The sequence below is a fragment of the Amyelois transitella genome, chromosome 21, assembly GCF_032362555.1.
Source record: "Amyelois transitella isolate CPQ chromosome 21, ilAmyTran1.1, whole genome shotgun sequence".
NCBI lineage: Eukaryota > Metazoa > Arthropoda > Insecta > Lepidoptera > Pyralidae > Amyelois > Amyelois transitella.
In genome coordinates this window covers 6,713,134-6,725,250 of record NC_083524.1, presented here as the reverse complement: position 1 = coordinate 6,725,250, position 12,117 = coordinate 6,713,134, and the positions used below count along the sequence as shown (strand labels likewise).

Below are 12,117 nucleotides of genomic sequence, written 5' to 3'. Positions count from 1 at the left end.
ATGCGTCATTAGACAGTTGCACACTTGTAGGGATTTAAGTCTAGCTCGATATTGAAGCTAGACTTTTGTATTTGGTTACTAAGAAGATAATAGAATAAAAGCACGTTCTACAACCTTTCTAGAGTACCATGAACTTACTAATCTTTGATTTTCTTGAATTTTTTGCGTTTTTTCAATTATTACTTTCATTTCATTAGTTCGTTGTTGTATATTTTACTATTTATTTGTTTGTAATATCTTTATTGCACAGAAATTTATACAGTTCCAAGAAAAAGTATTTAGGTAGTTATAAAATAAAATAAAATACTTGCAATTGCCGGCTTATCCCATGATGGGATCAGTCTTAGGATCAGTCTTACGGTCAACCGGCAAACATTAAATGAACTAGATAATTATTAAACAAGCGGCAAGTCGATGTGTATTTTATGATTTTGCATATCTTTCCTTTTTGTTCTCTTTAGCTTGTTTGATTTGCTGTTAATTTTCTTTGTTTTGTTGCAGGCCACACAAAATGATGCTGGAGTCGAGCCGGTGAGTACAGAATACAAAATGTTAAACCATTTCATACTACAAGTTTAAAAGTGCGAATCGTCGACAGTGTAGAAGTTAAGATGGTGATATCGCTTTTTTTGCATGCTCAGTTCCTAATACAAATGAAACGTCAGTTTGAGGTATTTGGAAACTATAGAATAGAATAGATTTATTTTTAAAATTGGATACAAGGAATCACACAAATTCCAACAATTTTTGTCCGCCGGTTTACCAAAGCCTTTCTTTTCTACCAAGCATGCCTACTTACTATCCTCTCGCTCCATCTCTTTCTGCCCTTTCCCCATGTGAATTGAGTAACATACATACATAAATCACGCCTCTTTCCCGAAGGCAGATACCAAATCTTTCACTTGCCGTAGTCCCTGCATACTTCTTTTGACGAATTGATTAAAGATGTTTATTTTTAATCTTAGATTTAACTTTATCTCTTTACTATTACCACTTTGTGGCACAAGTTTAAGCGTCATAAAAGTTTATCACCGGTAACTTCTGGCGGAGCGGGATAAGCTCGGGAGAAAAGTATGCTTTACTGTATATATTTTGCATATAAAACTATTTAAATTGTGTTTCTGTTACAAGTTTAAATTAAACCATTCATTTCCGCGACTGATATACATTACTCGGTTAAAAAGCAAAATATATTTGAGAAACTTTTTGTGTCGCAGAAAAGTTGCTGATTTCTGTATTCTCTCGATGAAAAGACGAACGTTTTTTTGTAGTTTTCGACTTAGTCGGAGACTATTCATATCTGTGATACTCTTCTCTTTATTATAACAGATTAAAATGGTTTCTTTTAGTCGCATAGAAGCAATCTATATCGTAATGCCTATTGTATCAAACTTCTTTGCGTACATTCTAAAAGCTTACTAACTTTATTTGGAAGACTGGTGTGGAATCTCCTCTCAATCACAAGGTCGGTTCGATCTACCCAGTCAAGATGGAAAATTGCTATTTTCGGATTGAATTGATGTTTATCCATTAATGAATTTCTTATAAATCATTGTAGCATTGAGTTATCCTGTCCAGTCAATCAAGTCCCGAACTCACTTGGAGTCTATCCGGCTCTGTATTTCTCTATTTACACTCGTACATATCTACTAATAATCATACCTTCAAGATCCTATGGAACAATCCCGTTCTTGACCCATTGGCACACATCATCAATATCCAGTAACGAACCTTGTCCCTTAGGGCTATCGGGTCGAGGCTGCTCTGATGAAAGTACCTACCCTTGCCCTGAAAAATCTCACCGGTCTCTTGTGAATGAACGAGACACATCAATTATTTATAAAAATTTATGACATTTTGTGTGAAAGTGAAAACCGGTTACACAGCAATTTACTGATCTTGACTTGATCCAATAAAACTGTTCCTGGCACAAATTAAAGGTAAAACAGACGAGGTGCTTTTTAACTTTAATGCTTTTTAAGGTCTTTATAACAACAAGCACCTCGTCTGTAGCTTTCTACATAATATTTAAAAGAAAAGACATTCAGTCCTTCTGTTGCACATTTTACTTTTAAAAAATAAATTTTGTTTGTTTGTCTGTTAACTCATTAATGCACATTAAGAAGAAAAATCATAATTATTACAAAACAGTCATTGGATCAAGAAGAATATTTACAATGGCGGACTTATCCCAATTTTCTTTTCTTCTTCCTCAGCCATCGTGTATCAAACATTTGATGCAGGCCTCCTTCACCACCTTCAATCGTTTTAGATCTCGTAGCCCTTTACCGTGCTTTCTCTAGCTACTCTTTCAAATTCAACAAGGACATACTATGTCCTAACTTACACATTTATCAAACAACATTACTGATTACACGAATCATAAATTATAATGATGTAGTCACTTGGTTGTTTTATGGGTTATTTTATGGAAATTCCTACGATACGACGGATGACTAGGCCTTTACTTATACTACCCTATATTCATACTTCCCTATGGATTGTTGTGATGGACGCTGACTATATATTTGTGGGCTCCATATTGCGCGCGGTTTGTAGTGCGGTCAGTCTTGTAGAAAACTTGACTAGTCTAGTTTTTCGTAACTCTTTAAATCTTTACTTAACCCTAAAACTGAAATGAGAGTTTTTCGCTATAATTTATGCATTTTATTATAAGCTTCTAATAATATTTGAATTTCAGAACTATAAAGGAACATTTTTATTATTATTTTTTTAAGTTAATCTGGCCATTTTCATTAAGCTTGTCTCTTTTGTATGCTATTCAATGGTTAAAAATACATATATCAACATCATAGCATTCAGTCGCGTGAAGACTACTGGACATAACCTCTTAAATATTCCACATCAATTAAAAAAAATCCAGAAAAACATACATGATTGACAGACACCCATAACTATATATAATTTTCGATATTAACAATACTTTAACATCTCTAAACTTGCTTCAAAAAACACATATTGTTAGCATTTAAATTGGACACTGATCGTCCGTAGTTATAATTAGTCGCGGTGTGTGAACGTTCACCGGCCGATCATATATAGAGAAAGTCTTCTTTTTTTTCTAATTTCTACTTTGTGTTAACGCTTGTACTTTCTTTCTTATATTGTGAAGCTTCAGCGCATTCGTGTTGTGTAGTCTCCGGTGTAAGTGGTCCTATCCCTCCTCGGCCATGTACCAATGACTATTTCCAAAGTTATGTACATTAGTTTAAGTACTAACTGCTGTTATCACGGTGGGGAAAAACATCGTGAGGAAACCTGCACATTCAGGCAACTGGATGTGTAACCATTATCAAATACGGGTCAAGTTCCCCTGCAAAGGTTGCGGAGGTCAGACGGGAGTCGTTTCGTGTAAAAACCTGACTAGCTCAAACCAGGATCCATGGTCAAAGGCATACCCCGAGCTCACCTCCAGAGTGGTGAGGATGCAACCGGGACTAAAGCCGGGAGGAAGAAGAGTGTCGGTGGTCAAACGGTTAAAGTGTCAGACTTTAAAAAGCGTGATGATTCAACATCACGCTTTATCTGATTATATATACTAATGACTCTTTTCTATGTATTAACTGCCAACCATGCTCTTTCGGTAAGAAGAAATATTGAAAGGAATTATTTTGTGGATTAGTCATTTCCATAGATCAGGTTACGTGTTCAATTCGTATTGGTGTAACTATGTGAACTGACTCTTAATAAAAATAAATCCATAGGCACTAGTTTAAAAATGATCCTGAAGTCGGTTAATATTATCTGATCGGCAGTCGAATGTGAAACTTGCCTAGTTCAGTAAAACATGCCTGAGATTCCCGAGAAATTAAGGAAAGATTAGACGAAAAAAAGAAAGTTTAGACGAAAGTTCGGGAATATACTGTACACAATAAAGAAGACAAATAATAATTCCATCATAATGCCAAACAGCTAAACGTGGCCTATTAGTCTCTTAAAGACTGTTGGCTCTGTCTACGTCGCAAGGGATATAGACGTATGACAAATATCAATATTATTGTAATGACGGTAAAACATGTTGATTGAAATTGTGACATATTAAATAAATTTTATGTTATTAATGTTTTGGCAACAAAAAATATATATCTTATATAGCAGACGTGTCGTCCAGGTGTCAATAATTACCATGTTGGTGTTAAAATTTGCAATTTAATTTGGTTTTCGTTGGGCTGTATCCAGGTCGCGAGTTACTACGAATTCATTTGAAATACAAAAAGGTCCGTTTTATATTCGCATTTAAAAACGTCTAGAATTTGTTATCTTATTTTCGGAATCCTTTAACGGTACAATTTTATGTTTTGTACTAAGTGGTGTTATTTTTGCTAGTTAACAAAAAATGTTTTAGGTACACCAGGTTCCATTCAGCACACATTGGATTGTTTGATGCTTTTGAAATTATTCATTTACGCTTCCTACTATTTTTTTACGTGAAACATTTGTGTAGGTTTCGCCGCAGGAGTTTTGAAACAAAACAATATATGATAATAATGATTTATTACTCTATTATTAATTTATTAGCCTAAGTTTTACACGTATAAGAATAATTATAATATGTATGAATGCAACGGGGTATATCAGTCCAGGGTTATGTTTACTCTCAACACATACATTTTACTATGTAAATATTTAGATTATTATAATGCCTCTTTGTTTGTTTTATAAGTTACTAAAACACAGTACTCATGATTGCTCAAGATTTTGCTTGCCTATGATTCAGATTCACTTATTCCTTTTCTTTAAATTCAAGTTATATTACCGTTTCCAAATGAAAAAGTAAAAGGAGCGAAAATAATAACACTGCAGCCTTTTTATCAACAATTTATGTTTAACATCCTTAACTATAGAAAGATTTTAATAAGTAATACCATAAACATGCATAAATTACGCCTCTTTCCCGGAGGGGTAGGCAGAGACCATATAAGTAATACCAAAAAATGAAAAAGTTTATCTCTGCCATTGGCAGACTAGCCGACATAGAGTCTATGATAAAAAATGGAGGAAATGATGGGAGTGTATTTGTAATACAGAAACGTCCAGAAACACGAAAACACCCTATAAGCGCATAATTGAGAAAGCAGCGTGCGCCACCGAGACAGGAATAATAAATGCGCTTCAATTGACCCAGTTCCGAAGTTCACTCGAAAACTGTATCGTATCACTTAAATAAACACACGATACCTCCTCTAAAAGTATTAAAAGTGCACTTTGGGATGCTGCGAGGAGATAAGTTATTGCTAGACACCGGCGCCAGTGTATATGTTCTAGTAAGACGTGGATTTATTGAAATCATTGAATTGTTAATTTTTGTGATTTTAATAATAAGAAGAACAGTAATTGATTGAATGATAATATTAATAATTGAATAGTAATAGTAAAAAGTCATTTGATTGGAATTTCAGGCTTCGGTTGATGAGAATTGGGGATTTCTGACATCCAATCATCATATATGTATATTTACCTTTTTATTCCTGATAAAAGTGGGCTTTTAATATTGTTTCGGGTGTTATTTTCGTCGGTTAGTGAAATTAATATTTTTTTGAGCTAACAGAACATAAATTCTTCAAAAATGAATCGCTAGTAATAGTAGTTGTTTTTAAGGGAGATGGCTAGTTCCTTTTTTGACGAGATTGAATAATTAAGTCAATCTACACTTTACAAAAATGAAATGTTTTTTTTTTCTTTAAATCAAGTAAGTATATTTAAATACCTACGTCTCTCTTTCCTTGGAATTAAACCGATATTTTTCTTCTGTCGCCGTGCCCTATTTTCGATCTTATCAACATTAATATTCAGTTATTAAAATGTAGATATTTGTATTCATATACCGACCATAGAGTAATTGTAAAACACACATTGACATCACAACTTTATAAATTATTGATGCCACTTGTATCTCGATCTAGTTTAATATTGAGTTATAAAGTAGTTTACACGCGCTGGAATATATCAAACAACAACAACATTGTTGTATGCCAACGTCATCATGCCATCATCAACAACATGAAAATCCCAAAAAATTAAACAATTTCCAAAAAGTTGCCTTGATGAGATTGCATAAAGCGATATGGCCGCCTTTTGCGCATCACCCAAATCATTAAATTCATTATTTGTTTTTTTTTTATGCGCTGTAGAAGGAATTTCATTTCAACATTAGAAACTCAGGATTGCCCTTTTAAGTGGTTGGCTAATCTGCTGTCGCTATCTGTGAATCTCAGTTCGTCAACAAGTGATCGCCACTATTGGCTCTGTATAACTCGTAAGGGATAAGGACGTTATATGTGTGTGATTACTGCAAGATGTTGCTTTCGGTTTCGCTTCCGTGGGCAACAAATTTTCTCGAATCTCAATGTTTAACCAACACGTAGATTTTTTGTTGTGATCCTTACATGCGATAAAGGGCACATTTATTCATTCACACACGCATGAATGAACGACAAACATCTACATATAAATTCATTATTACACAAATAAATTTATCATGCTGAATTTTTGCATTTATTTCTCCTGTATTGCAAATCTCGAAAAATACATTATCTAAATTTCAAAAGAAAAAGCGGATAAAACTGGCAGGTCGATATACGTAATGTTAATGATTTTCTAAGAGAATTAGACTAACCTCAGTTTCGCATGCAGATTGGAAGCATCATACATACATCTATACATATGTAGACAGAGCCAAAAGTCTAGCCATGATAGCATTACTTCTTACTTCGAGGCTAACTCAATCTGTGTAAAAAAAAATAAGAATTTGTTTCTTTTATAACTATGTACTTACTATTTTCTTGTTACTGTGTAAACTATTACAATAAAGATATTACAAACAAACAAACAAAAAAATCATGCTTCGATATGGCAGCAGGTAAAAAACTATTTGCATTCTAACTACCGATCCCTAACTCATTGCATCTAATCAATCACCGACTCTGGCGGTGAGTCGGACGTTCTTTTTTTTACCTGATTTGCATATTCACCTCTCGCTCGCACACCTCTTAAAAGTAAAGAGAACAAAAGGGACAGATTGTTGTGACCTCGGTTAAGGTGTGCGCGGTACCGTTGCCCCGTGAGAAGGAATTTTTGTTATGTGCCTCAGATCTTATTGTAAGTACAGTGGGCAACATAAACAGCTCACACTCCTGACAACAAAGCGGTAGGCGATGGCACCGTGTGGTTTTAGTGGGTTCAAGCCCCACATAACCCGTCCGGCTTTCCGTAGCCGGCCGGGTAGACGAAGGTCTTTCCACACGTAAAAAAAAAAAAAAGTGGGCAACATAAAAGGATACCACTTTCTTGTCGTATCACAAGATGGTATACTTTTTTATGTGTTACGTAATGTTTGTAATACAATTTCACGTTTGTGTAAGCTTAGTGAGAAAAAGTTGGATTTGATTGTTGCTAGAATATATGAAGTTGGTAAACAAATGGTTATGGATACTATTTGTAACATTAGATAAGATGTCATTACTAAGTGTGTACTAAAAGAAAATTAATGTCACCTGTAATTATCTAATTGTTTTCAAGTTGCGCAAGTAAACATGCAAATGAGTTGATGTCGAAATAGGTGTAAGCGAAGCGTAGAATATATTAATTATTATGATGACGAAAACGACATTATGTTTCAATTATTACACATAAACGTAGTAAACAAAATAGTTGTACAGTCAACCGCATATAAAGTTACTCTATAATAGAGGCGAAGTTGTAGTGAATTTGCGAAGGTTGATTTGATATGCTGTTGTCTGTATGTCTAAAGCTTATCAAATTATATCTGTATTCATCTCTTTAGTTTTGCGTATTCGTTCTGTCTTAGGAACCCGAGGTTCGCTTTTTCGGCATTTCTCACCAATTTGACCGGTTCTCAGTTTTTGAATTCGTTCAATGGCGGAAACGACCGTATGTAGATCGTTTCCGCCATTGCAAGTGATTTGTTTCTTTTATAACTATGTTCTTGTTACTGTGTAAATTTCTATGCAATAAAGATATTAAACAAACAAACAAACTTTTACGTGGTGACTTGAAGAAATACTTTTTCCTACCTTTACGGCTAATCACTGCCATTAAATTAATAAATTAAGGGATAATTTGATATGTGTGGTCCTGACCCAAATCGTAATTTCATAATGCTACTATTTACTGAGATTGGGCACGATCCAAACTGGTTCCCACGAGATGAACTTGTAATAATTTGTTAGTTATTTGATCGTTTATCGTTTTTGAATAGTCACGACTACTTCGGTTGCAATAAAAATGAAACAAAATAAATAATATAGGTGTTGAAAATGAATGATTGTACTTTTTTTTGGTCTGTGTTTTGACAAGTCTTAGAAATTTCTATTAGATATTTAGGATCCAGGTTAGAAAAGGGGGCGTTTAATCAATTTATGGCTTTCCATATTATTTTAAAACTCATGTTTATATCAAGAAGAATTACACAATTCTTTGACTGTCTCCAACGACCGTTCAATTGAATAACTATTTGATTAAACCACTGTTTTTAATTTATCCCTAAAACAAAACACTTAGTCAATTAACTTCGTAATTATCAAAGTGGCCGCGAAATTCAGGTTTAAATCGGATAGATTTCCTCAAATGAATTGTGAAATGAGTACCCAACATTTTTAAAAGGCTTGCGAGGAACGATTGTGGTCAATAAGCTTTAGATACCGAGTAGGTACTGCCAAATAACTCGGTGACTGCTTTGGATACCTCTCTGTAAAGTTATTTATTAGGTACTTACTAACTGAAATAATGTTACTGATAAAAGGTATAAACTTACGGATGATCACATATAAATACACTTATATAATACATTAACTACTTTCTTATTCTATTGTATTTCTTAGACTGTTCTCAATTTGTGAATACTCAATATTATTTTTAATGTTTTGTAACTTTGTAAATGTCTATTTTCGTTAATAATAAGTCTACAAAATAAGCTTATTAAGGGAAGGAAATACTGTATGATTTTATGTGAGGTTAAGACTCAATTTGCAATAATAACAAATTGCTATTGTTAGATACGTAACAACCATTGCAGCTCTTGATACATACATACATAAAATGACGTCTTTATCCCTTACGGGGTGGATAGAGCCAACAGTCTTAAAAGACTGAAGGGCCATGTTCAGCTGTATGGTTTAATAATGGAATTGAAATTCATATAGTGATAAATTGCAAGTCTATCGCCAAAAAGAAGAATCTTCAAGATCTTTCAAACAATAGCGGACGGTTATTACTCCTTCTATTCTGGAATACGGAGCCAAGTCAGCTCAATAACGAAATTTTTCCTTCACCAAGACGTTAATTCGATACACTCGTTTTTAAAAACTGAGTTGTGTTTGGGGGAAGATATCGCGCGATACGGGCGCGTTTCATTCAGATTAATTTAATTGGCCATTAAGACCAGAAGGGCCCGAAACTGGCGGGAAAATATTAATGCTTTCATTTGACTCGTTTTACATGTCAACTGCTATAATTCATCGTGCTATTTGCATTTATATAGCTTGCCATTTTTGTTTTTTTTTGGTTTTTCTATAAAGTTGTACGGGTTTTTCTGAAATAGTTATATAAATTCTGTCGAATATGAAAATACGGTATCTGCACGATACGTTTATAGCGTTAAATCCGAAGATACGTTAACAGCGATATAGTATGTCCTCGTAGAACATAAATATTCCCTTACGGAATAGACAAGAGTCGATGGATTATTAAATAGAAATTTAATATAGTCACAGGTGCTAGCCCATCACCTCAAGAAATAAATCCTAAATTTATTAGCGATTTCCTTACTTAACCCTAACTATCTACACAGGAAGGGTAGCAACTGGCTATATAATCAGTATACAACAAACTAAAATCTATGATGATAATTAAAAGCGTAAGAATGTTATGCTTAGTCGTAAGTACCATTCAAGACCTCCATAGGGAAAAATTAAAATTCTAGCATTATTATTAATGAGACACGCGTAATGTTTTCTCTGCTTCATTAGCATTTGACATAAGTCAATGTCAAAGTGTACAGCGATCACAAATTGAATAAGTAAGTGTTGTCGGTTCAAGAGAATACAAAAAATAAATACTTCCGTGAAACCGTATTGGAAATTGGTATGTACCGCGTGTTGCTTACTGTTCGTTGTTGTATAATACACTAGCTTTTGCGCAGTGATTCGCTCCCGTGGGAAATTTCCAAAAAAGTGGCCTATGTCACTTTTGGAGGTCTTTCTATTCTACTCATATTTGTGCCAAATTAGATGAAAAGCCTAGTAGTTTTTGAGTTAATTCGTTACAAACATACAAAAATATAAATGAATTATTAGTGTGGTTTGCATACGTCTACATTATATGTTTTATGTAGGTATGTAATGTAAATAATTTAGGCTTTTCAACGCTGTTGGCTCTGTCTACCCCGCAAGGGCCATAGACGTGACCATATGTATGTATGTAAATCAGTTGATTTTGAACTTGCTACTGCAAAACATTGCTTTCTAATGGGGAAATATTTTCAATACAGCTTTCAACGTATTCATTATTCCCTCGGGAACGTCGTCCCGAAAAACAAAGATTTTTGAGGTGTACAATAGTAAATTTGTTTTATTAATGGGAATAAATCGTTAGGCAATAGTTTGTATAATAATGATTACGTATTAGCAGCCTATGTTAATACATTTTTACAAAAAGGGTGTTATAAACAAAATTGTTATCTAACAAAGGGTCACCTGTCTCATACACACACATACATAACATACACAAGCCATTAAACATTTTTGGTGTTTGATCTGCGTTAATATTATCTTCCAACGAACATACAAACTAATTGCACGCATTCGACGCATATGCAACATTTATTATTTACTAGCTGATACTGATAAGAATTACAAACGGAGTAGGTCTTCGAATTAGTAAAAGGTATGTTTAATAAAGTCTGCGTTCCTGAAATGACGTCACTCCGCGGCCAATCAAATATTTGCCGATGCACCAACAAGGTAAACGTGCCAAGCTTCGTCCTGCCCGATCTCTTAAATAGGGTTGCCATAAAAAAATTATTTACTCTAAGAGAAGCATTGCCCTAGTCGTTTAATATATTATGTAGGTATATCCAAATTTAACTTTGACTGAAAAGTAAATTACGAAAATGTTTGTATTCTGCATTATTTAAACTACGCGGAAGTAAATAGCAATAACAGACTGTTATTTATTTAAGTGAATATTCAGTTTTATTTAGTAAGTTGAAAATAAATTTTGAAAATCCATTGTGTAAACGTTTAACTTTGGAGGTAAAAACCATTTTATTTTTATCAGGAACTATAAGTACGCCCGCGACTGCGCCCGCCTAAAGCGAATAATCCCATAAAATTCCCCTTCCCGCGGGAAATACCTTCTTAGTGCTCTCCTAGACCTTATAATGTAAATCTACTGGTTAAAACTCTAGACCCATGGCTTTGGTTTGCGCATTAATGTCGACAGTGAATTGATCATATTCTTTTATACATAAGTGGTTTATACATATGTAGGTTTTGCGTAGGTCATCTATGTCGTGGGAATTTTTAAGAAAAATAAGGCTTATGTTACTCCTAAAGATGTTATCTGTCTATTTATCAAATTGGTTCAATAGAATTTTGCAAACAAACATACAAAAATTTTCTCTTTACATTAAAATGGTTTTTTTTTATCGTGTGTCTAAGTGACCAACTCTGATTTTCAAATGCATAATTTTATATATTCAACATGTATTTATGTTGTAGATATTTTGCTAGTTCAAAGTAGTTTAAACCGAATATCAGTGTGGCGACATCTCTACGCCACTCGTCAACAACATCAAATCAAACAACTAATGTCAATCATCGCGAAGAAATTGACGCGCTCAACCAATAGCAGCGAAGTATCTAAGACGCGATTTCAGAAATTTCACGGATTGGAACTATATATACAACCTCCGACACAACATCGTGGGAGCCGCGGTTCCCCAGGCATAACACCTAGCCTGGCGGAAGATCTTCCCTTTGGTGGCGGTCGAGCCGAATCATCGCTCCCGCTACATTGGTGACCCCGACGTGATTGGAAGCAACCTTCTCCATCATCATCAACTCCAATCCTCAGCAT

General features: G+C 34.2%; 1 protein-coding gene across 1 annotated transcript in view; it reads left to right on the top strand.

Moving 5' to 3' along the window:
- LOC106135587 (AF4/FMR2 family member lilli) overlaps positions 1-12,117 on the top strand; it is a 202,368-nt gene that overhangs the window by 75,426 nt on the left and 114,825 nt on the right. Inside the window, exon 2 of the mRNA XM_060950203.1 lies at positions 502-531. Within this exon, the coding sequence (XP_060806186.1) occupies positions 502-531 (30 nt within the window). The remainder of the gene's footprint in view (positions 1-501; positions 532-12,117) is intronic.